Source organism: Lissotriton helveticus, chromosome 4_1 (assembly GCF_964261635.1).
Source record: "Lissotriton helveticus chromosome 4_1, aLisHel1.1, whole genome shotgun sequence".
NCBI classification, from domain to species: domain Eukaryota; kingdom Metazoa; phylum Chordata; class Amphibia; order Caudata; family Salamandridae; genus Lissotriton; species Lissotriton helveticus.
The window spans coordinates 821,044,804-821,071,989 of record NC_136063.1 but is presented as its reverse complement, the minus strand read 5'-3'; the positions used below and the strand labels follow the sequence as shown (position 1 = coordinate 821,071,989).

Genomic DNA, 27,186 nt, shown 5'->3' with positions numbered 1-27,186 from the left:
GACGTCAGCGCGCGGAGGCGGCGTCTATATACTCCAGCGACGTCATCACGGGGCACGACGCCGACGACGGACGCGGAGCCGCAGGGGACGCCTGCAGATGACACCTACCGACGCGCAGGGGTACTGCTACACAAAAGTTTCCGGATCCAGACTGACGCCTGGGGATATTCTAAGGTAAGGAATCTAATACTAACCTGTTTCTTTCAGATTCCCAGCTTCGGTACGACTCGCACAGCTCCAGTGCCCAGTACGCCTCGCCCCCCTTCTTCAGCGCCGTACGCTTCTCACGCGATATGCGTGAGGTTTAGCGGGGCCGCGCTGGATTTACCGAACGAGCCGCTCTGAGGCTCTGTGAAGCGTACCAAAGGGAGCGAAAGGGGTCCACACGCAGCACACGGTGCCTGGACCATTGTAAACCTAAAATTAAACTGGGAAAGGTCATTTTTCACCCAGGAACATTGGTCCAAGAATTAAGAACTATTTTTAAAGCTGAATAAGACCTACCATTGCTTTTGGAACCTATGACATATTTAGAGAGTAACTGGAACCGCTTCTTGCAATCTGAAAGACTGTATTTACAAGGCACTACTTGAAGAGTATATGTACAACCTGAACAAGTAACTGGAACCATTTTTGAACTGTACAAAGACCATATTTACAAGCCTGCTTAAATCTATATAAAAGATATATTTTTACAAGAATACAGTCTGGTGTCATTGTGTGGTGGGTTGATGGTTATTGTGTGTGATACTGCAAATGTTTAACCCTATGTACTCCAGAGTTTAGCCTAGACTGCTTGCGCCACACTACCTAGAGGGTGAGCAGGGGTTATTTCTGGGAGTAATCCTTTGCCCTGACTTGGAGGAGAGGGTCCCTGCTTGTCGCCAGTGCTGCACTGCGCCAACCAGAGACCCCCAATTCTAACACTATGTCACATCTAATGAGCAATTTAGCTGCCTGCTGGTCATCCCGAATCAACTGACCAAGATTGGATCGAAGGTCATCTGGATGTGATGGCAACATAGATTGTGATGAATTCCACAAAGTGTGGGAAAAACGCCCAAGAACACAACACGTGTTAATGGACCTCAAAGCAGAACTAGTAGAAGAGAAAATACGCTTGCCACATGTATCTTGTCTCCTAGAATCTCTGTCCGATGGAAAATTAGGGAGAGAATCCATGTTCTGTGAGGCTGAAGCAGCCTGTACCATCAAACTACGAGAAGTAGGATGGAAGCTGGATCTCTGGGAGCCAGCTGGTGCATGCAAGATATATAACGGTCCACAGGGACCCTCTAGCCCAATTGCCCAACAAAATGTCATACAGGGCCTCACTATATGGGAGAACAGACTCTAACCCTGTTTGACTTTGACAGAGGATGTCGATCAGGGAATCAGTAGAATTTTCCACAGAAGGAAGAGTTAACGCCAAAACCATGCCCACATTCCTGAACATGCCTGCAAAAGAGAACCTTGCTTCAGTAGCAAGGCTAGGAGGGGCAAGAAGTCCAGAAGCTGGTGAAGACTCAAACCCACTAGCTTCCCCTAGTGCAGACAGCAAATTATCCTCCATAAAAGGTGTAACAGCCTCACATATAGGCTGCAAAAGCTTTGATTCCTCCGTATCATTCTCTAAAAGATGACCCTGAGAAGTACCAACAGGAGCGGGAAGCAGAAGGATAACATTCATCACAGATGGCTCCATTGACTCCGCACCAGACGTTAACCAATGCCTTGACGTTGAGAGGAGGAGGAATGGCTTTGATCGGCACCGCCAACGACAATGCCGTAGTTGGCTGATCGAGGATACGCGCTGAAGGTGGAAACCGCTAACAGCTGTGCACCAGCGCCGAAGTGGAATCGGCCAACGCTAACCCAATGACTCAGAGGGCCCTACACACACCGAGGGGGAAAAGCTGGCGTGGCTCCTCTCATCCTGATGGGGCCAGACGGCGCTCCAGGGGAAGGTGACGACCCAAGGATTAGATGTAGAGAGTTATAATACTTTCTCATCTGGGTCGACACCCCCCGGGGCCCGTAAAGACGGGAGGCGCAGGGCAGAGTCGTGAGCGGCCTCCCCAACTGGTGAACCAGAGGTGCCGCGAGAGACGGTGTCTCTACGTGGGATGCCACGCCTTCAACCACCTGCGCTTACCTTGGGACGTCGATGGGGAGTGACAGCCCCAGGAACGGCTCTTGGAATGGTCCCGCGAACGGACCTTCGAACAGGAAAGAGATAGAGATCAATGATAAGTCTCGTAGGACCGCGTCAATCTTGCTGTCAGGAGTTTCATTCAGTGTTCCTGGAGCGCCTTCGCCTTCAGCTTCCGACAGGAGCCGCAATCTTTGGAGGTGTGATGTTCTCTCAAAAACCACAAGCAAACAGAATGAGGGTAAGTAGCAGACATCTGTCATGCACAAGACCCACAAGACTTAAAGCTTGAAGACATGATGAAAAAAGGTACACTGTTCAAAATGACAAAAACTGTCGAAGTATGAAGTCTGAGGGCCGCTTCTCCATATCCGCTTTGCAGTGCGGAAAAGAAGAAACTGAAGTCTGCTTACCGGAGGGGACTTATAGGACTCCGCTGACGTCATAACTGGAGTAGACGTCAATATGGAGTCGTACGACGCGGTCTCTGGTGCGCAGAGGTGCTGCTGAAAAAATTACTGGATCCAGACGGTATACAGCCTTTACAACGAAACTTTCACAACGAACTACCATTACAACGCAACTTTTACAACGCAAACCATTACAACGCATAGCGCTGGGGGGCGCTCTAGGATAGGGAATAGGTTTAATGTACTATCCAACACCTTCCCTACTATCCACGGGGACTGGAGTTGGAATAGTAAATTAAACTATTCACTATCCAGCGCCCAAAAGCATTATGCGTTGTAATGGTATGCGTTGTAAAACTTGCGATGTAAAGGTAGGCGTTGTAAAAGTATGCGTTGTAACGTCATACATCCGATCCAGACTGGTGCCTGGAGAGAATTTAAAAGTTAAGAAATCTGCGGCTAGATGTCTTTATCAGATATTGATTTTCAACTGATTAAAAATAGGAAGTGCCCTGACTGAAGCACATGGCTAAAATTTATTTCTGTTTATGTATATATCCCCCACAACATCAGCTGCCCAAATAAACTATACAAACAATTCAAATGGAGCGATTGGATTTGGAAGAGGGATGGAATATAGAGCACAAGATTTTCACTGCTTAAGACTAGTAACTGATATCCCTGCCATGGATCATAGTGAAGTTGCCCAGACCCTGAGCTGTTATCTTTTTCTTTATTACATCAGTTGAGAATCCTTGGTAGGAATTTTTGACATTCATATTACCCATCCAGGTAAATAATGAAGTGGCGACAAATTCAGTACAATGTTTTTCACTTACCTAAATGTTTTCCTTGTACATTCCCTCTTCATTCTTTTGGGAGTTGCAGAACTATCAGACATATTAACCTCTGTTGATTTTTTTGTGGATTTAGCACCTCTGCTTGTTGGGGTCATACCTTAAACAGGAAAAGGTAAAATATCTCATCTAAGTAACTGAGTTTGGTAACACTTTCATTATCAGTATAATAATAACTTAAAATATTTTAAAGTAGAAAAAATCCTCAACAAAATCAGCCACAATTACTATGAACAATTTCAAGCAATGCGATTACCAAAACTACTTGCATTATTTAACATATATGACTTAAAACAAAGAGAAGTAAAATGTACTTAACTTCTGTAACGATATTTCTGGTGGACAAAAACAAGTTACTTACCTTCGGTAATGCTCTTACTGGTGGACACTATCTGTGAGAAATTAGCCTGGCATATGTTGTCCACTATTCTAGTGGGCACCTTGCACCAGTCTAAACGACCCTTATGATGGTGGTTGTAAAGTCAACCTTATAGACCAGCTATCCTAGGGGTAGCATGGACAAAGCAGTCTTAGGCTAAAACTTCGGAGAGCATGTGAAGCAAGCTGTTTTAACAATTATAATCCCTTGAATACCAAATGAAAGGACACCACACAAGGTATATATCAAATACATATGTATTTATTACTAACACAACCCCTCTGCACTCTTTATGAGGTCAGAGATCGAGATACATTACAAGTTACTCATTAAGCATACTATAAGTTGCACAAATACAATTCTGCCCTATGGGCCTCACGAGCCATATACTAAGTAAGTGGTATAAGAACCACTTCGTGGATGGTGAATAGGCCTAGGGCCTAGGGCCTAGGAGTCGCTGGGGCTACGCTGGACAACCAAAGGATTGAGTTATAATGGGAACGTAAAAGTTACAAAGTAGTTGATTAAGGACACTTCCGGATGGACTACGGTAAAACCCTTTTAAACTAGGACACTTCGAGAGTCAACACCCACTGGAGCACCGGAGTACTCGAGTTACCTCACCCAGGGAAGCCGGTGCATAGGTGTTTTCGTGTCAGGTTTGGTCGCTGTTTCCCATGGAGAGCTGCAAAGAAGTGCTGCAGGCGACCAGGAGAAAAGTGTCCGGGTGGATCAAATGGTGGATCGAAGATGTGAAGAACCTGAAAGCAGAGGGGACAGAGTCTGGGTCACTAGCCAGTGACCAGGAAGGAACCAGGCGATGTCGAGTGTTTCAGGTGAAGAAGGTGACGCTTGTCTCTGCAGCCACAAACGACCAGGAGGCGTCGACGACGACCAGGAGCTGGATTCGAGCTGTCCCACGAAGGATCTAGTTGACTGCGGTGTCGGTATCCGGTTTGGACCCAACAAGCCTTGGCAAACACAATCCACGCAGGTAGGGAAGATGGGCTTCAGTTCAGACCAGCAAGGTCTGGGGAGCTTCTCCTTCGCAGGGAAGCTGGAGCAAGCCTGGAGTATTCCAAAGTGTTTGACACCTTACACAACATGTTTTGATAAAGCCAAACCAAAGTTAGCATTAACCGCGAGGATTATAATGCACTTAAGAGTATATGGTATGGCAATATCATAGAACAGCTATAAGGAGATGGTTCCGAAAGCTGCAGAAGGGCTCAGCTCATGCTAGAGCACCCTCTCACATAAAACCAAGCACTCTGCCTCCAGGATTGTTAAGGCCTGCCATAGGAGTGACTTATAGGTATATATGTGTCAATATAAAAGGGTAGATATAGGTATACTATATCTAAGTAAGGGGTGATTACACCACCTTACCCAAGCTGAGTGATCAGCCTGTGGTGTCAGTTTGGATGGCCAGCCAGGGGTGGCATAATACATGCTGCAGCCCCTGGTAGTCCCTGGATGCACCTATGCCCTGGGTACCTATGGTACACCATACAGGGGCTCACAGAGGTGACCCAATTCCCAATTAGGTATGTACCTAAAGTATATGGTATCAATTTGGAGAGAGAACAGCTGGGCTGTGGGTCTGATTAGCAGGCCCACAGCCACACTTAAGTCGAAAAACCAGAAAATCACAGCAATAAGTGGGGGTGACCATAGGAAGCGGACCCTACTCTCCTACACTATCTAACCACAGATTCCTCACCTTCAGAATTTCACAGACACCAGACTGGATCTAGGAGATTTAAACAGCATTGCTTCCACGCACCGGTAGGTGGTCCTATGTAGGTAGTGTTGACTTAGTTCACCTTGGAAGTGAAGATGAAGTCACATATGAGCACCAATCCTGAGCGTTGATATAAGTTTGGACTTTGTCCCTGCTCTTGGATGCAGAGCCTAACAATAATTAGAGGTACCAGTGTGCAGATCTGGAAAATGAGACCATTCCACAGAACGGGGAGAAGGAAGGGCAGCGACACATATGAAGTATTCACCAGAAAGGAAGTTACTTAACTTTGGTAACTCATTCTTCTGATAAATAAGCCAAAAAATGATTTCCCACCGCTAGATCAGATGAATACGTTTCTTATCTTCGGTGATGCTACTTCTTGTGGATACTCATATTTAACCGCAGATTCCTCATCGTGGAAATATGCCCAGTGACCAGACCGGATCTGTGATACTTTTACAGGATGGTGTGTTATGAGGCTCTGCATCGGCCTCCCTTTGCCCTGGAAGTGATGGATGGAGTGGTTCATCACTGGGTCTGATCTAAGGCCCTATAAACCAGGATGAGCTCTACCATGAAACAGAGAGCACTTTGGATATTCTCATCTGAGGGTTATAGAAACAATAGTACCCAAGGGTCACCTTTCTTTCAAAGCTCACTGTAGGAGAGTAGGGTCTGCAATCCTATGATCACCCAGATTTTTGCTTTTTGCTTCACTGGTTTACGACTTTCCCTGGCTGTGGGCCTGCTAATCAGACCCACAGCCTAGCTGTTCTCTCTATTCCAAATTGTACCCAGGTACTGAATTGGCACTGGGCCCTCTCTAAGTCCCTGTACCCAGGGCTGAGGTGCACCCAGAGGTCTCCCAGGGGCTGCAGCATGTATTATGCCACCCCTGGGCTGACTAACTAAATCAGACACAACTGGCTGCTTGACAGCTGGGGCAGAGTGGTGTACCCACCCTCTGCTGTAGATATAGTATTCCTATATCTAAACCTAAATGGACACACAGATCTCCTATCAGTCACTCCTATGGCAGGCCTTGACAATCCTGAAGGCAGAGTGCTTGGAATCGTGTGAGATGGTGCTCTGGCATGAGCTGAGCCTGTCTGCGGCTTTCGGGATCCATCCCTTAGCCGTTTCCATGATATCGCATACCATATACTCTTAAGTGCATTATAATCCTCGCGGTTATATGCCAACTCTGGTATCGCTTTATCAAAACATGTCGAGTAAGGTGTCATACGAATTGGAATACTAACCCCTCGCCAATTCTGGCGACGGGGTTAGCATTCCACCCTTCTAGAGGGACACGACATGTATGTAACCTGTAACCCCGGTTAAAGTTAAACAGAGCCTTAGCTCCACAAAATGGATGCTGCCACCGAGACACAAGTCTGCCCTCCTGCTGCTGGGAGTCCTCCCAGAGCAGGAGGCAAGGACAAAGGGTTTCCTGCCAGGGGCGGTGCCAGCACCGTTCCAGACAGGGTTTTGTGTATTCTAGGTAGGCAGGGCTTCAGAGGAAGGTGACTGCAAGTGGCACCCCGGTGCTCACTGTGCATAGGCCGGCTTGAACCAGTTCCAGGGTGTGAGAAGTTGGCCTGATGTGCAGTGTTCACTATTCTAGTGATCACTATATATCAGTCCAAACAACCCTTATTGATGATTGGTTGTAAGTCAACCTTATAGACCAGCTATCCTAGTAGCATGGATACGAGCAGTCTAAGGCTAAGACTCCAGAGGGCGTGTTAAGCCAGCTGTTTTACCATCACATTACCCCTTGAACACCCAGTGAAAGGACACCACACAAGTGTTATGAAAATAAACAGTGTATTTATTAGAATCACAACAACCCTGTACTCTTTATGAGGACAGGGTGCTAGGCACACAACAAAACTCTTACGAAAATACTTAAGTTAGCACAGTATACACAAATGCCCGAGGGGCACGAAAAACCATATACTCTAAGAGTGGAATGCGAAATTACTAGCAGGTAAGTACAGTACTAATAGGCTTTGGAATCGCTAGGACTTGACTAGGGAATCGTTAGATTACTTCTAGGAGGCCCAGGCGACTCGGGTGCAGAGTGTGCACTCTCACGCGGGATGCGGGACAAAGTCTATGGGAGCTAGAATTCACAAAGTTAGTGTTCATGGGCGAACCCGACCTGGTAGGGAGAAAACGACAGTGGATCCTTGTGAGAAGTTGGCCTGATGTGCAGTGTTCACTATTCTAGTGATCACTATATATCAGTCCAAACAACCCTTATTGATGATTGGTTGTAAGTCAACCTTATAGACCAGCTATCCTAGTAGCATGGATATGAGCAGTCTAAGGCTAAGACTCTAGAGGGCGTGTTAAGCCAGCTGTTTTACCATCACATTACCCCTTGAACACCCAGTGAAAGGACACCACACAAGTGTTATGAAAATAAACAATGTATTTATTAGAATCACAACAACCCTGTACTCTTTATGAGGACAGGGTGCTAAGCACACAACAAAACTCTTATGAAAATACTTAAGTTAGCACGTTATACACAAATGCCCGAGGGGCACGAAAAACCATATACTCTAAAAGTGGGATGCGAGATTACTAGCAGGTAAGTACAGTACTAATAGGCTTTGGAATCGCTAGGACTTGACTAGGGAATCGTTAGATTACTTCTAGGAGACCTAGGGGACTCGGGTGCAGAGTGTGCACTCTCACGCGGGATGCGGGACAAAGTCTATGGAAGCTAGTAAAGGCAAAGTTAGTGTTCACGGGCGAACCCGACCTGCTAGGGAGAAAACGACAGTGGATCCTGACCCTTGGATAGTGAGGCTATGCTGGGACACCGAAGTGCCGAAGTTACCTAGCCCAGGGGCTGCAGCTGCATAGGTCTGAAAAGACGTCGGGAATCTCGTTGCCGGACCAGGAGCCTGGAAGGAAGAAGTTGCTGGCAGGCGACCAGTGAAGGAAAGTTCGATGGATCCAAGCCTGGATCAAGGAAGAAGAAAACCTGAAAGCAGAGGGGACCAAGTTCTTGAATCACTAGCCAGTGATTAAGTGGGCACCAGGATGGCACCGGGCGAAGTCACCGCAGTCAGGTGAGTGGGCGCTGCTGGGCTCTGCAGTCTCTCGGACCAGGAGGCGTTGTCGGCGACCAGGATGGAGGTGCGAGCTGTCCCACGAAGGATGAAGTCGTTGGCGTCGAAGTTACCCAGGATTGGGCAACAAGCCTTGGCTAATTCAAGCCCACGCGGTGGACTCAAAATGGCGTCTTGAGTGGACCAGGAGGGTCCAGGGTGCTCCTCTTCTGGGAGGGAGCAAGGGCCAGTCTGGAGCAACCAGACCAGCAGCAGAAATGTCGTCGGGCGTCGTCAGGAAGGCCACAAGCCAACGGGCTAGTAGCCAAACAACGCGGTGAGCAGCAGAAGGCAGAAGGGCCCCACGCCGATCGTGGAGATGCTGGGGGGCTGCTCTTCGGTGCTGGAGCTGCTCAGGGTGGGGGCTTCTCGGACCCCAAAGCACTCACCAGGAAATTACTCGGTGGGCTTGCTGTGCAGAAGTCGTGCAGTCTTGGCGATGGCCGGTCCCTCGAGGTCTCGTCGCACCCACGGTTCTCAGCTGTGCTGTAGAGGTGGGTAGAGGTCAGAGGTGCCAGGGAAGCCGGGTCTCGTCGAGCTGGGCAGTCGGATTCCGGAGGAAGGACGTGCAGCAGACCGCAGTGTTCTTAGATGGTGCCTGCGGATGCAGGGTGACTACTCCTTAGCCACAAGGGAGAATCTTGAGGAAGAAATCGTGAAGTCCTTTCGTGGAAAGTGGTATCTTGATTCCAAAGATGATCTGATTTGGAAGGGGGCCAGTCTCTCTCTTTATCCTGTAAAAAGGGGCTGGCACGCGACTAAGTCCTGCCCTATGGGTGGGACTAGGAGGGGGGTGGTTACACCCACTTCCTTGGCGGGCTTTTCCCCAGCACAGGGTCTGGAGTGACCCTGGAACTGGTTCCAGCCAGCCTATGCACAGTGAGCACCGGGGTGCCACGTGCAGTCACCTTCCTCTAAAAGCCCTGCCTACCTACAATACACAAAACCCTGTCTGGGACGGTGCTGGCACCGCCCCTGGCAGGAAACCCTTTGTCCTTATCTCCTGCTCTGGGAGGACTCCCAGCAGCAGGAGGGCAGACTTGTGTCTCGGTGGCAGCATCCATTTTGTGGATGCTAAGGCTCTGTCTGACTTTTAACCGGGTTATAGGTTACAGGCATGTCGTGTCTCTCTAGAAGGGTGGAATGCTAACCCCGTCGCCAGAATTGGCGAGGGGTTAGTATTCCAATTCGTATGACACCTTACTCGACATGTTTTGATAAAGCGATACCAGAGTTGGCACATAACCGCGAGGATTATAATGCACTTAAGAGTATATGGTATGCGATATCATGGAAACGGCTAAGGGATAGATCCCGAAAGCCGCAGACAGGCTCAGCTCATGCCAGAGCACCATCTCACACGATTCCACGCACTCTGCCTTCAGGATTGTTAAGGCCTGCCATAGGAGTGACTGATAGGAGATCTGTGTGTCCATTTTAGGGTTAGATATAGGCATACTATATCTAAAGCAAAGGGTGAGTACACCACCTTGCCCCAGCTGTCGTGCAGCCAGTTGTGTCAGTGTTAGTTAGTCAATCCAGGGGTGGCATAATACATGCTTCAGCCCCTGGGAGACTTCTGGGTGCACCTCAGCCCTGGGTACAGGGACTTGGAGAGGGCCCAGTGCCAATTCAGTACCTGGGTACAATTTGGATAGAGAGAACAGCTAGGCTGTGGGTCTGATTAGCAGGCCCACAGCCAGGGAAAGTCGTAAACCAGTGCAGCAAAAAGCAAAAATCTGGGTGATCATAGGATTGCAGACCCTACTCTCCTACAATCCTGACCCTTGGATAGTGAGGCTATGCTGGGACACCGAAGTGCCGAAGTTACCTAGCCCAGGGGCTGCAGCTGCATAGGTCTCAAAAGACGTCGGGAATCCTCGTTGCCGGACCAGGAGCCTGGAAGAAAGGAGTTGCTGGCAGGCGACCAGTGAAGATTGTTCGAGTGATCCAAGCCTGGATCGAAGAGGGATGACACCTGAAAGCAGAGGGGACCAAGTTCGTGACTACTAGCCAGTAGTCAGTGGGCACCAGGAGGGCACCGGATGGTAGTCACCTCGACTAGGTGAGTGGGCGACGCTGGCTCTGCAGATCTCACGGACCAGGAGGCGTTGTCGGCGACCAGGATGGAGAGGCGAGCTGTCCCACGATGGATGAAGCTGTCGGCGTCGAAGTTACCCAGGATTGGGCAACAAGCCTTGGCTAATTCAAGCCCACGCGGTGGACTCAAAATGGCGTCTGGAGTGGACCAGGAGGGTCCGGGGTGCTCCTCTTCTGGAAGGGAGCAAGGGCCAGTCTGGAGCAACCAGACCAGCAGCAGAAATGTCGTCGGGCGTCGTTCAGAAGGCCACAAGCCAGCGGGCTAGTAGCCAGACGACGCGGTGAGCAGCAAAAAAAGCAGAAGGGCCCCACGCCGATCGTGGAGATGCTGGGGGGCTACTCTTCGGTGCTGGAGCTGCTCAGGGTCGGGGCTTCTCGGACCCCAAAGCACTCACCAGGAAATTACTCGGCGGGCTTGCTGTGCAGAAGTCGTGCAGTCTTGAAGATGGCCGGTCCCTCGAGGTCTCGTCGCACCCACGGTTCTCAGCTTGGCTGTAGAGGTGGGTAGAGGTCAGAGGTGCCAGGGAAGCCGGTTCTCGTCGAGCTGGGCAGTCGGATTCCGGAGGAAGGACGTGCAGCAGACCGCAGTGTTCTTGATGGTGCCTGCGGGTGCAGGGTGACTACTCCTTAGCCACAAGGGAGAAATCTTAGGAAGAAGTCTTGAGTTCCTTTCGTAGAAAGTAGTTTCAGGATTCAAAGATGATCTGATTTGGAAGGGGGCCAGTCTCTACCTTTATCTGGGAAAAGGGGGCTGGCACGCGACTAGGTCCTGCCCTATGGGTGGGACCAGGAGGGGGGTGGTTACACCCACTTCCTTGGCGGGCTTTTCCCCAGCACAGGGTCTGGAGTGTCCCGGGAACTGGTTCAAGCCAGCCTATGCACAGTGAGCACCGGGGTGCCACGTGCAGTCACCTTCCTCTGAAGCCCTGCCTACCTACAATACACAAAATCCTGTCTGGGACGGTGCTGGCACCGCCCCTGGCAGGAAACCCTTTGTCCTTATCTCCTGCTCTGGGAGGACTCCCAGCAGCAGGAGGGCAGACTTGTGTCTCGGTGGCAGCATCCATTTTGTGGATGCTAAGGCTCTGTCTGACTTTAACCGGGGTTAGGGGTTACATACATGTCGTGTCCCTCTAGAAGGGTGGAATTCTAACCCCGTCGCCAGAATTGGCGAGGGGTTAGTATTCCAATTCGTATGACACCTTACTCGACATGTTTTGATAAAGCGATACCAGAGTTGGCATTTAACCGCGAGGATTATAATGCACTTAAGAGTATATGGTATGCGATATCATGGAAACGGCTAAGGGATAGATCCCGAAAGCCGCAGACAGGCTCAGCTCATGCCAGAGCACCATCTCACACGATTCCAAGCACTCTGCCTTCAGGATTGTTAAGGCCTGCCATAGGAGTGACTGATAGGAGATCTGTGTGTCCATTTTAGGGTTAGATATAGGTATACTATATCTAAAGCAAAGGGTGAGTACACCACCTTGTCCCAGCTGTCGTGCAGCCAGTTGTGTCAGTTTAGTTAGTCAGTCCAGGGGTGGCATAATACATGCTTCAGCCCCTGGGAGACTTCTGGGTGCACCTCAGCCCTGGGTACAGGGACTTGGAGAGGGCCCAGTGCCAATTCAGTACCTGAGTACAATTTGGATAGAGAGAACAGCTAGGCTGTGGGTCTGATTAGCAGGCCCACAGCCAGGGAAAGTCGTAAACCAGTGCAGCAAAAAGCAAAAATCTGGGTGATCATAGGATTGCAGACCCTACTCTCCTACACAGGGGCACACCAGACCCTGGGCTGGAGAAAGCCCGCCAAAGGAGAGGGGTGTAACCACCCCCCTCCTAGTCCCACCCATAGGGCAGGACTTAGTCGCGTGCCAGCCCCTTTTTGCAGGATAAAGGTAGGAACTGGCCCCCTTCCAAATCAGATCATCTTTGAATCCTGAAACTACTTTCCACGAAAGGAACTCAAGACTTCTTCCCAAGATTCTCCCTTGTGACTAAGGAGTAGTCACCCTGCAGCAGCAGGCACCAACCAAGCATCGCGGTTTGTTGCCAGTCTCTCCTTCGGATCAAGACTGCTCCAGCACGACGAGAACCGGCTTCCCTGGCACCTCTGACCTCAACCTACATCATCAGCCCAGCTGTGATCCGTGGGTGCGACGAGACCTCGAGGGACCGGCCATCTTCACAACTGCACGACGCTTGTCCAGCACGACTCCCGAGTGACCCTCGACTGAGTGCTTTGGGGTAAGAGAAGCCCCGACCCTGAGCAGCTCCAGCACCGAAGTTCAGCCCCCCTGCATCCACGAGATCTGCGTGGGGCCCTTCTGCTCTTTTGTCGTGTATTTCTATAGGTTCTGATTCGATCCCCCTATTCCTGACCCTATTCTGGTTAAACTTACTAGCTAGTTAACTAACAGTCAGCCCATGAGGCAAGAAATCCCCCATGATGCAGATACCGTTATCTGACGCAGTCACACTACGGCACAGGAACGTGTTATCTGATTAGGTCATAACGCTTGAGATCTAATTAGACAAGCGATATTCCTCCAGCCCCTGATAAGGCATACGACGTTCTCATAACAAATCAAACCTATGACAACCTGGAAAATCCGTGCGGCCATTGTTTTGATTTCACAGAGAACTTTTGCAAAAGAATGTGCTAACGAGCAAGTCGTATGACATCTTTATTGACGTACCTATGTCCATCCTTACGTCAATCTCGGCACCTTTAAGGTATAAATATTGCCGACCTTGCCCTATGCAAACACACGCGTGGTGACAAGACGGAGCAGCCATACTTGCCGAAGCCGAGAGCAGAAGCAGACCCCGCAGGCAGCAGCCCCGCCTTCCTGACGCGCTGAGAGACGCGCTGCTATCTCAAGCCGAGAGACCCAGCACCGGCGCTTCTGGGCAGCCCTCGCAGGCAGCCTGGAATATCGAGAGCAGAGAAAGAGATACCATTCCTCATTCATCCTAAATTCCAGGTACAGAACTGAATAACCCCTCCTAGAGAATTCTTTAGTTATTCACTTGGCAAAAACAAACTTAAACTAAACTGTAACTTTCTATTCCCGCCCACGCATTAGACTTAGGTCAGGTACACGGGGTAGGCGTATTTAGAAACACCAGTTGAGTACGTTTAGTCAAATGTATATGTGTATGTAAATATATTTTAATCATTTTAAACATCATATGGCTCAGAAACCATATCAATGTTTTTACAGTATTATTTTATACTATTGCTTCTAATGTATGCACTTTACTTAACTATAAGTATTGCAATAATATCGATCCATTTCTCTTGTACGAGAAAAGAGACTGATCAATAAATAACATCTTTTATTGAACACGCCCGTCTCTTCCTTTTCTCTACATTCTGATGAGACTAAGAATGCACGTACTGACTGAGTAAAATAATTGCCTTGTGCTCACACGACTCTCGAGATTGACTCTTGATTAGGGGAGAGCAAAGTTGTCATGTTCTATGGTTGTCAGAAACTAAATCCCTTCTTGTCTAATCAGGGGAGTTCATCCTTCCTTGAACATTCGAGAAAGTTTCTAGCGAACTCTGAGCTTAGCTGGCAAACCCAAAAATTAAGTCTAGTTTCGACAGTAGTAGACCTAGTTAACGTCTGGCCTAGGCCTTTACTGCTGTAGGTACTATTCCAATGCGCAGAGCCTATTGGGAAAATAGGAGCTACACTACATGGCGCCCAACGTGTTTGGAAAGGGCGATAAAACTAACGTAAGACATTTAGAGTAACTCAGTCGTGCTTTCTCACTCAGACCCCTTTTCCCAAATACTCCAAAGACGTCTGGAGTGGGTGAAAGGTTATTATATCCTCCAAAACCTCGCAGGAGGGAACTCCTATGTATGGTTCTTGGTCTAGTCAACGTTGAAGGATAAAACAGTTCCAAAATATTGTGCACCTAATCTCTGTTTCCATAAAGAAACCTGATCTGCAAATAAAAATAATACCATCCTGTCAGTAAAATGGGAGACAGTGATGGAGAAAGAGAGGCAATTAGATTAGCTACTGAAATAGCAGATGCTGATGCTACCATGCAAACAGCAGACCCGGATATAATACTCATCCAGGTCGCCAAAAGGAGATCTATAACCTTAAAACTTATAGAAAATGGACTGACACCTAGAGGTGGCACAGTCATATTCGTAATTGAGGCACACGAATATCGGCAGACAGAGGTATACTATACATGGATACATTTTCCAGCAGCAAATGCTGTAACAAAGTACTTCCACTATTACAAAGTAGAGGAACCTCCTGAAACGTACACTCCTTTCGAGGAGGTGGAAGTACCACTCAAATTCCAAGAGCATTTGCTCTTATTTGATGGCGCCCTAAAACATAATAATCACATTACAAGGCTCGGTCCTTTAGGAAGACCAAGAGCAACGTGGCCGGTCTTAGCCGGATACACACCACATCCAGACATCGACGAGATGACTGCACCAGAGCTATTAATACAGCTAAAACAACTACTAAAAATTCACAGACAATTAGTTCAGTATGTAATGCGGACTTCAACAATTCAGCCAGCGATTAAAATTCCACAGCTGACCCCTCACCAGGGGAACACAAATAAAATCACACCACAGAACATCCAATCCTGCCTAGGTAAAGTTCCAGCTAAACGGGAACAGATACCATTCTGGTTGGCACAGAAAATCACCCAAATAGAGGCGGTGTTTCCTGACACCACCCCATTAGAAAAGCACAGGATTCTGACTATATGTCTCCCAATGGGAATCGCACCACACATTGAGGACTGTGACACTTGGGGTACGGTCTTTGCCTCAATCTACACAAAAACGCACGGTGTTCCATCCATTTCGGTAATACCAGATGTGCTAAAACAAATTCAAGATGAATACGGTCCAGAACCTGCTTTAACTCTTGGTATGAAATTACTGAAAGACTTCAAGCAGGTCTCGGCTATATTACTAGCCAACATAAAGGGTGAAGCAGCAAACGTGGCGATCCGCCAGAGGTTAAAAGAGACAGATATAGCAGACCAACCAGCTGAAATTGCCAGAATCATAGAAAAATCCTATGAAGAACTAGGCAGAGATAGTCTAGGTGGAATACCAGTAAAACCGCAACTGACTACAAGTCCAGAAAAAATATTTTTTAATAATAATTCACCAAAAAAGAACTGGGATGGAAATAAACAATCCAATCCTAAAGAAAAGAAATTCCAGTCCAGAGGAAGGTCTCCTAGGCGAAGAGAGAAATCTCCAAACCCGAGACAAAGGTCACCTCAGAGTGAACCCTCTGGGAATAGATATAACCTTAGAAATAGGGATAATATTAAAAAACCTGATAGATATCAAGACATTGATACACGTCCGTCTCAATCTTTTCAGAATTCCTCGCAGAAATCGGAAAGAAGAGGACGATCAGAAGAGCACGCCAAGTCCAAAGACAAGGAACCTGCTCAACTGAAAAAGAAATCACAATTTCCAAAAAAGAAGGTAGCCAGTATCAAGGTAGTTAACAATGCCGAGAATACTGAGGACACAACTGAAAAACGGAGAATGGGCTCAGACAATGCTAGACAGCGCAGCAGAGGTGAGCATAGCTCGCAAAGTCCTTATGAATCATCTGGAGACAGTGGACACGAATGAATACCTTCAAGTGGAAACTGCAGATACCAGAGTTAGCAAGCCCCACAAAATATACGAGATAACATTACGTATAGAGGGAGATAAGACTAGGAAAATAAGGGGACTATTTTAGGATAACCTATCCAAGGGCTATGACATCCTTCTAGCTGAAAAAGACTGGCCACCGGAGTTTGTCAGGGAGTGCCCTCATGGCGAAGAAGTAATTATGCCTGCCTTCTCGAATCAAATACCGATTCATAAAAAATACACACTTGCTAGAAAGTGGGCAGTGGCCTTAGCACCTGCTTTATATAAAAATCATGTAGGATGGGATGAGGATTCTCCTCCTCACAAAGTCCAGTTAAAATCACAACCTACTGCACAACGGCAGTACCCAATTAAGCAAGAAGCTAAAAAACAAGTAAATGAAATACTAGATCAGCTAGAATACCAGGGGGTGATTGAAACTTGCACCTCACAAATGAACAATCCTTTGTTTCCGGTCTCCAAACCAGACAATTCGTACCGTCTAGTTTTGGATTACCGACACCTTAACACATGTTGCAAAACTTTTGCAGTGCAAAACTCACACAGTGCTGCACTAATGAATAACATAGTGCGCAAAAAATACAAAACAACCTTGGACATCTCCAATGGATTCTTTTGTCAAAACATAGCACCAGAGAGCAGATATTTAACTGCATTTTCAGTAAATGGCACTCAAAAACAATTCTGTCGGTTAGCCCAGGGGTACAAGAACAGCCCGGGGGTATTCTCAGCGAGAGTAACAGAATTACTACAACTATATGATGATGAAGCATTATCTTATGTCGATGACATTTACTTAACAGATGATGACTTGGAGACTCACTTGAAAAGAGTGAACACCATAATACTTGGTTTCGCTGCAGAGGGTTACAAATTCAACTTCAAAAAGTCCAGAATTGCCCATCTGACGGTCCTATTCTTAGGATATGAGTTATCAAGTGAAGGCAAAAGCCTGGCAGACAATTTCCTAGAGAAATGTGCCGTAATCCAAGCTCCTAAAACACTAAAAAACCTACAGTCAATTCTAGGCTTCCTAAATTTCGGAAGAACTTACATTGCAAATTACGCAGAAAGGGTCAAACCCCTTTACGATCTAATTAAACCAGACTTTAAAAGATCCAGTTGGACTCAAGCACACACAGAAATTTTGAGATCCTTACAAACAGACATGCTAATTAAAACAAAATTAGAAACCCGTGATAATACACGCAACCTTGTGATCCGAGTCATCCCAGGGAGATACGGATTCACATACCTAACCTCTAATGAGGGAGATAAGGTACCAATTGCATTCAAATCACATTTGTACACAAAAGCTGAACAGAGATTCAACAACAAAGGAAAAATTGTTCAAGCAGTTCAAACCGCAATAGCTAGAGAAAAAGACATAGCTGACGGTAGACATATCACAGTCAGAACAGCAGAATCAGCCTTTGAGGCATTAACAACACCGTGTAATTTACCAACAACAACATTGGATCCAGAATGGTTACAATGGGTAAATTCAATCACAACGGACAAAGTATATTACTTCTTTGATCCAGAACTAGAAGAATTAAAAAATCTAAAATATGAAAAAACGTATCCTCTGCCAATCGACATTCTGCCTCTACGACATTACGCCTGTGTAATCTATACAGACGGACATGCTCAACCCTCCGTTTGGGGAGAACAAGCATACAACCCCACATGTGAGATTACAAAAGAAGTGTGGCACGGAGGTAAACTAAGACCTCTATTAACAAAATCACACTCAGTAGAAACTAATTCAGAACTACAAACTGAAATATTAGCTTTGAAAATGGCGCTAGATAATGCGGATCGCGAATTCCCGACACTTATAGTGTCAGATTCATATTTCTGCGTCAAAGTATATAACAAGGATTTGCAGACCTGGATTCAGAACGATTACAAAGATGACACGGATGCACCAATAAAGCAGAGACTGCTCTGGGAACAGGTAGCTCTTTTGAAAAAAGAACTACCAAAGACTCACGTGACACACTCACTGAGTCACCAGCGTGATGGCGTTCACGTTGTAGGGAATTCATTGGCTGAAACAGCCGCAGCGGCAGCCAGTAAACCGGCTCCCGTAGATCGAAAAAAGCGTACATTAAAATACATTGACGGCGAAACAGTGCTGGCAGTAAAAACGTCATCAAAAGGCGACTGCTCGGCGTTACCGATCAACTATCCACTCAATTACACATACATCATAGATGCAAACTCCATTCCTTTTGCTCGAATCCCTGGAGTGGGGGATAGAGTGATTCCAAACATGGACAGGAGAAACTTGTTAATCGCAGACGCACACATGGGCGAGGGTCTCAGACACCTTAAATTAAAAGATTCTCTGGAAGAATTACAATCACGGTACTGGTGGCCAGGCATGAGCCTGCACTACACCACGTTTGTAAAAAACTGCCCAAACTGCAACAGAGATCGCAGTGGGGAGAGAAGCAGTTTAATACCTCGTCGTATCAAGGCAGATAACATCACCACTAAAAAGAATGGCTTGCGATTAACATATACAGGCTAGTTCCCACTTATAATGTAGATCCACAGCACTCGGCTGACGTCCGGACTGTTATACAAGATTTGCGAGTCTAAATGGCATATACGCTAAGAGCATGCTACGTTCGACCATTTTTTTTTCTTTTTCTCAGGCAATCCAGCCTGGGGGGGGGAAAGAATGGCCAAATGAGCACAGCCCAGCGGGAATCTTCTCACTTCCTTCCTGAGGGTATGGGATGGTGTAAAGAAAAAACCAAGACAGAAAGCAATCTATAATAGAAAGGATATTAGGTTCGGGAGCTGGGTGGGTCAAACATCTAATAAGTGTCCAACGTAGTCTAAATAACTTGCCAAGAAATTCTCTGAAGGGATTCAGTCCGTACGAATTATTATTCGGAACTAGGATGTTGATCTCTGACCTTGATAGTCAGACTTCAGTGGTAACAGAAAAAAGCTTTGATGTCAAAGACCGTTTGGCTATTTTGCAGGACTTAAACAAAACAAGAAAAGACCTGAGCAACATACAGTTGAAAGAACAGCCAACGACCACTGAAGAATCACCACCTGTCCCAGCAAGACCTGTCTGGATTCCAAAAGTCGGGGATCTAGTCAGGGAGAAGATCGCGGTAAAGAAGGAATTTGGGCCTTCTTACAGAAAAGCAGTTCCTGTATTGTCTGTCAACGGGACAAGATCAGTTGTACTACCGCCACTTGCTGGAAAAAAGGAGAACCGAGTTGTATCCATCGACCTGGTAAAACCACAACATGTGGCCGATAACCAACAGTAGGCCAAGTGGACTCCCAATAAGTAGCAGAACACCAAGGTTTGCTACCAGTACAGAGGTCCTATCAAAGAGGCTCATCACATTCGAAACGCCTACAGAAGAACAACAAGGACTATGCAACAATGCAATAGAACTTAGACCTCTGAAAACCCAAATAAAGACATTTAGCAGAGACACACCAATCTATACAGAAGTACCAAGTGAAAATGCAAGAAACAAAAATCCTGAACCAATTGGAACAATTGACAGAACTGCATCCGGTTACTTCATCAACTTCGATGATTCCTCTGAAGGCTTCAGCGAACAAAAGACACAGCCATCATCAAAATCCTTTAAAGACAAAGCGAAGGAACTTTTGAAACAACTGAAAGAAACATATCTGGTTTCTCCATGGATTGAATTTTGGGTGGGTTTTGGTGCATTTATCCTCATACTTTGGCTCATCATGGTATTTACCTTGGGACGCTTCATTGAGGGAAAATATGCTAAAATGGACACAGCAAGTCAGAACATCAACTTGGTCCTCAAACCACACACATCTTCACACGTCGAGAAAAGAGAACTCTCTTCAGAACTTTCTTCAGCCAACTTCACAGCAATTCCAATATCTGGTGGGGTAGCCTGGGACAACACTGACTATGAAATTTATGGTCCGGTCGAGATCCTGAAATATCCACACCAAATCAAGATCTCCTTGAGTGACTTTGCAAAACCAAACTCATTTGCTGATGATTGGGACTTTGAAAGTATAAACAATATGATGTCTGACTTAGTAATGTCTGCTAAATTTACAAAACATGATTATTTGCAGGGTTCTACAAATTATGACAGCATGTACTGCTATAACCATTATGGTAACCATTTCTTGCATAAATCTGCACAACCTAGAAATGTTTTAAATTTTAATCAATGGGAACATTGTGCTACACCTCCAAAAGGGAGCTCTAGAACCGTGTATGGCAAATATTCATATTTTTCAGGTTTTAACATAACTAATGCTGAAACATTTTATTACAAATTGTCAAACAAGACAGGGATGAAAACCATGATAACCAACACAAAATTGATATATTCAGATTCTTTCTTTGAAAAAATGAATACTTTTGGATTTGATTATTGGGACAAACATGTTGATTTGAAAAGTGTTTGGGGTACAAAAGAATGGCAAGTACAGGGTATAGAAGCTTTGTTTAGAGCCTGCATGATCCCAGAACAAATGATATTTTTAAATGACACCGTTCAACAAACCACCTGTCTTGGCTTAGCCAAAATCAAAGATTAAAATAACCTGTCTATTACAAAGCCAACAATGTTTAGCAATAACTCTGAAACAGATGAAGAAATAGACATAAACCATATACTTAACCAAAACAGAACACATCCTGATTGGAAACAATGGTTGATCTGGCCCACAGATACAAATAACTGTCAAGATAGATTCCTGAATAAAACACAGGGTTTCAAAATGAACAGGCCAGACCCTAGATATCCCCAAAGACATCACCCAGGGATAATAACAACCTACAGTGTGGGCAAATTATGCCTTCAATGGCTACAAACTTCCACACTGCCTGAAATTAAGCAACACCTAACTTTACTTACTGATGGTGCTGACTTGCGTGATTTCATAATGGGACCACGCAAACAGCGTCAAAAGCGTTTCATAGCAGCCTCTGTATATGCAGCATACAATGAGGCCTGGAAGGTTACTCAAATTGAGACAGCAGAAAGAATACGGGAAATTGACCGTATTAATTTGGAAAAATCACTTTCTGTAGTGGACAATGGGTTAATGACTCTGTCCTCCAGAATTTTTTCATTGGACAGCATTGTGTCTTCAGCAATCGATATATTATCGCAAGACTTACTGTTATTACAACATGGTCAGTCACAATTGCGTTCTATTGTACAGCTTGGCTGGACGTTACAAAATCTGCGTTCAGGCTATGTGCCTTGGCGTTTAATCAACACAACGTCACTATTTCAAATCTTTAACCTTACTGATAGACAAATCGGTATGGCGCAGAAGGGTGCTGATTATACAATCTTGAGCATTGAAAAACTAGAAAGATTACCGTTGACAATGTCAGAACGACCTGTCAGTGAATGGATAATCCACGGAATCATAAATATTCCAATCTCAACCTTCAGGTTTCAATACTGCCAAAAATATATACAGGCTGGCATGTACGAGAAATTGGGAAAGGGGTACCTTAAAACAACATGGAACCTGCCCTATTCACATGCATGTATCAGTAACAAAGGACAGAAAGTGTTTCTTAGTGGCATCAATTGTGCTATGTCACTAAGCGGCACGCTTCTGTGTAACGGTATTAGTTTGCACGGAGCCTGTGAAGGGAATTCATACAACCTTTCATGTCACCAGCAAGGCGCACCTGCAACTGAAATAGAACCATTCTTTCAAAGACTCTATAATGGGAGTTACATTCTTATTGTAGACCGCAGATGCTGTAGTCTTATGCCCGGGACTCCTTATCTCGTCACTACGACGGCGAAGGTCAAGTGCTGTGGACGTTCTTTGTTCCCCAGCTCCTTTCCAGACAGGGAGGCGAGGGCATGGCCCAGTTTGAAAATTACTTCTATTCGAATAGACACTTTAAGCAGAATGAAAACAGTGCTTCTTCAGACGCCTACAAGGCTCACGTCATCTAAAGAAACGTATGATCTACAAGTCGCAAGGACGACTGCAGAGATACATACATTATTATCAACTAATTCCCCCGTATATTTCGCGGAAATCCTGAGCGAAATCTTAAATATTTCTGATACCACAGGGGTCTCAAAGGTATTTAAGACAGTATTTTCGATGGCATTAACACCATTCAAAGCCATACTGGGTATTTTTCCAGACTTCGTCCATTCGATTTTTGGCGGACTTCCCCTGATCCTAGGACTAATTGCAGGAATCCTATTCCTAGTCCTTATTTTTCGTTATGGCAACCCATGTCACAGATCAAACTCTCGCGACAATGGAAGATACGATCCTAGCCATTGGATACCGGGACCGGATATCAAAAATCCTGGGACTATCCCGGCTTAGAGACCTAAACATGACTTGGTTTCTATCATTTCGACCAATGTGGCAAAGGTGTGTTTTACCTGTACTAAGGTGTCTGCTATGCGGAGAAGAATGCGTGTTAGACACCTGTCTGACGCTACAATCGGATGCGCCGGTGGATGCAGATACACTGTTGGTTCCTACCAAGGTTCACGCACTGTGCTGCCCTCAAAGGCTGCCAATTCTGATGACGGCATTCCTGGAATCTTCACCACTGCGATTGAAGAGTAGTGAAGTTCAAGATGAAAGCAGCATCGAACAGGTACGACCTTCTGTCAGCAATGCAAATCAGAATGTCAATGGAGACAATCATGCGCATGAATGCATGGTTACCCCTATTTCCAACTTAGTGGAACTTTCCCATGAAGCTGTTGACAGTTTTTTCGAAAGCCTGAATGATATGATGTTCTCTCCGGAACAGAAATAGAGACTTTTGAGTAAACTCGCACACGGCGTTCCCTGAATTCGGCCTTCAACTTTAAAAATAAAGTCACATGAACAATCACAATCCAGTTCACGGACAGCAACTTTTTTCAGCAAGCCCCTAAAATATTTTTCTATATATTTTTTCCCGGGACACTGATTTTCTGCTTAAAGTAAGAGACTATTCCTAGAGAACTAAGATTTCTATTTTAGATACTTTATAGACTTTATAGACTTTAGCTGCCCGCTGGTATGTTCGCAATAGATTTTATGTGATGAAATGGTTTCGACTTTTTTTCTGTATAGCCATATTAAGAGCCATTTCATGTGTATTTCTCATATACCAACAATCAATAATGCATAACAATGCGTGTTCACTTTTGCATTTAATTCATAGCTTAAGTGCATACAATATATATGACTGCAATTTTTCAGTATATTTGAAAATTTCGAAATGCATTTATGTATTTTGGGGTGGTAAGGTATACACTATACTCTATAGTATGTTGTACTATGTTATACTATGCATAGATTAGTAGATATGACCATAGTTAGCGTGGAGTGGGTGTCGTGTATTTCTATAGGTTCTGATTCGATCCCCCTATTCCTGACCCTATTCTGGTTAAACTTACTAGCTAGTTAACTAACAGTCAGCCCATGAGGCAAGAAATCCCCCATGATGCAGATACCGTTATCTGACGCAGTCACACTACGGCACAGGAACGTGTTATCTGATTAGGTCATAACGCTTGAGATCTAATTAGACAAGCGATATTCCTCCAGCCCCTGATAAGGCATACGACGTTCTCATAACAAATCAAACCTATGACAACCTGGAAAATCCGTGCGGCCATTGTTTTGATTTCACAGAGAACTTTTGCAAAAGAATGTGCTAACGAGCAAGTCGTATGACATCTTTATTGACGTACCTATGTCCATCCTTACGTCAATCTCGGCACCTTTAAGGTATAAATATTGCCGACCTTGCCCTATGCAAACACACGCGTGGTGACAAGACGGAGCAGCCATACTTGCCGAAGCCGAGAGCAGAAGCAGACCCCGCAGGCAGCAGCCCCGCCTTCCTGACGCGCTGAGAGACGCGCTGCTATCTCAAGCCGAGAGACCCAGCACCGGCGCTTCTGGGCAGCCCTCGCAGGCAGCCTGGAATATCGAGAGCAGAGAAAGAGATACCATTCCTCATTCATCCTAAATTCCAGGTACAGAACTGAATAACCCCTCCTAGAGAATTCTTTAGTTATTCACTTGGCAAAAACAAACTTAAACTAAACTGTAACTTTCTATTCCCGCCCACGCATTAGACTTAGGTCAGGTACACGGGGTAGGCGTATTTAGAAACACCAGTTGAGTACGTTTAGTCAAATGTATATGTGTATGTAAATATATTTTAATCATTTTAAACATCATATGGCTCAGAAACCATATCAATGTTTTTACAGTATTATTTTATACTATTGCTTCTAATGTATGCACTTTACTTAACTATAAGTATTGCAATAATATCGATCCATTTCTCTTGTACGAGAAAAGAGACTGATCAATAAATAACATCTTTTATTGAACACGCCCGTCTCTTCCTTTTCTCTACATTCTGATGAGACTAAGAATGCACGTACTGACTGAGTAAAATAATTGCCTTGTGCTCACACGACTCTCGAGATTGACTCTTGATTAGGGGAGAGCAAAGTTGTCATGTTCTATGGTTGTCAGAAACTAAATCCCTTCTTGTCTAATCAGGGGAGTTCATCCTTCCTTGAACATTCGAGAAAGTTTCTAGCGAACTCTGAGCTTAGCTGGCAAACCCAAAAATTAAGTCTAGTTTCGACAGTAGTAGACCTAGTTAACGTCTGGCCTAGGCCTTTACTGCTGTAGGTACTATTCCAATGCGCAGAGCCTATTGGGAAAATAGGAGCTACACTACACTTTGCTTCTCACCGCGTTGTCCAGGTCGCTTGCCCGTTGGCTAGTGGCCCCTTCACGACGCTCCACAACGACAAACACTGCTAGTCTGGTTGCTCCAGACTGGCCCTTGCTTCCCTCCATCAGAGAAGTATCCTGGACCCTCCTGGTCCCCTCAAGACGCCATTTTAGGTCCACCGCGTGGGCCTTGCATTTGCCAAGACTGGTTGCCCCAATCCTGGGTCCAGCGACGTCGACAGCAAGAACCTTCGTGGGACAGCTCGCACCTCCATCCTGGTCGCCGACAACGCCTCCTGGTCCGAGAGACTGCAGAGCCCAGCAGCGCCCACTCACCTGACTGCGGTGACTTCGCCCGGTGCCATCCTGGTGCCCACTTAATCACTGGCTAGTGATTCAGAACTTGGTCCCCTCTGCTTTCAGGTTTTCCTCTTCCCTGATCCAGGCTTGGATCCCTTCGAACTTTTCTTCACTGGCCGCCTGCCAGCAACTTCTCCTTCAGGCTCCTGGTCCGTCAACGAGGGTTTCCGACGCAACTTGAACCCTATGCAGCCGCAGCCCCTGGGCTAGGTAAAACCAGCACTCCGGTGCCCCAGCATAGTCCAACACTCCAAGTGTTCAGATCCACTCCCGTTTTCGTCCCAGCTAGTCGGGTTCGCCCGAGAACAGTAACTTTGTGAATTCTAGCTTCCATAGACTTTGTCCCGCATCCCGCGTGAGAGTGCACACTCTGCACCCGAGTTCCCTAGGCCTCCTGCTAGTAATCTAAAGGTTCAGTAGTCCAGTCCTAGCGATCCCAAAGCCTCTGAGAATAGTTACTTACCTGCTAGTAATTCGCATTCCACTTTTGTAGTATATGGTTTTTCGTGCCCCTCGGGCATTTGTGTAAATTGTGCAACTTGAAGAATTTTTATAAGAGTTTTGTTGTGTGCTTAGCTCCCTGTCTCATAAAGAGCCAGGGTAGTCTTGTTATAAATAAATATACTGTTTATTTTCATAACAACTTGTGTGGTGTCCTTTCACTTGGTGTTCAAGGGGTAATGTGATGGTAAAACAGCTGGCTTAACACACCCTCTAGAGTCTTAGCCTTAGACTGCTCGTATCCATGCTACTAGGATAGCTGGTCTATAAGGTTGACTTACAACCAATCATCAATAAGGGTTGTTTGGACTGATATATAGTGATCACTAGAATAGTGAGCACTGCACCTCAGGCCAACTTCTCACATTGGTGAGCAGCGGTTGGGATTTGAGCTTGCTGTTGTTTTACTACGCATATCCTAAGAATATCATTTGAAAGATCACATAAGTACTAAGGTACATATAACTTAGCTTAGAATACTCTGAGTTCTACTGAACCAGCTGTTGTAGTTCCATAGGGCTTAGCACACCCTATACTACAACTCTTAGCAAGGGATCAGTAGGCAAACATATAGTGTAGGTAAGTGCACCACTTACACCTCACTAGAAAAGCATGTCTAACCATGGAGAGTCTACTGAGACTTCTCTTGTGGATATTGACCCTCCACAGGTCAAATCAAGATATGCAGCCCTCGGTTTTCAGGAGATGAGACAAGTGTGTACCTCCAGGAAACTGAAACAGGGGTCTAACCCCACCATTCCCTTTTTGATAGGTCTCTTAGAGACCTATGATGCGAGAAAGATTTCTCAGCTAGATGGGAATATGCCAGCCTTAGAGGGTACCTCTGGGGATCCAGACCTCGACAACACTGGTAATGCAGTTGAGGAGGAGGATCAAGAGGAACTCTCTGGGGATGAGGCAGACAAGATGTCTGAGTTAGTCAGCAGACTTACTAGGGCCAACTTAGACTTGCTTGGGCTAGGATCTGGGGGACCCCCAGTACTGACCCTAAGTAGGCCTAACCTTGGAGTTAGGAGAGATAGATCTCTTTCTAGGGACTCCAATAGATCTCTGCACTCTAATGCCTCTTCCCAGAGGAGAAGGAACTCTCCCCAGAGGAGATGGACTTC

The 27,186-nt window shown here is 46.0% G+C and overlaps 1 protein-coding gene across 1 annotated transcript in view; it reads right to left on the bottom strand.

Annotated features, from left to right (window-relative positions):
- The window catches only part of SMCHD1 (structural maintenance of chromosomes flexible hinge domain containing 1), a 2,317,253-nt gene that overhangs the window by 108,669 nt on the left and 2,181,398 nt on the right, over nucleotides 1-27,186 (bottom strand). The window contains exon 47 of the mRNA XM_078687460.1: nucleotides 3,402-3,519. Within this exon, the coding sequence (XP_078543586.1) occupies nucleotides 3,402-3,519 (118 nt within the window). The remainder of the gene's footprint in view (nucleotides 1-3,401; nucleotides 3,520-27,186) is intronic.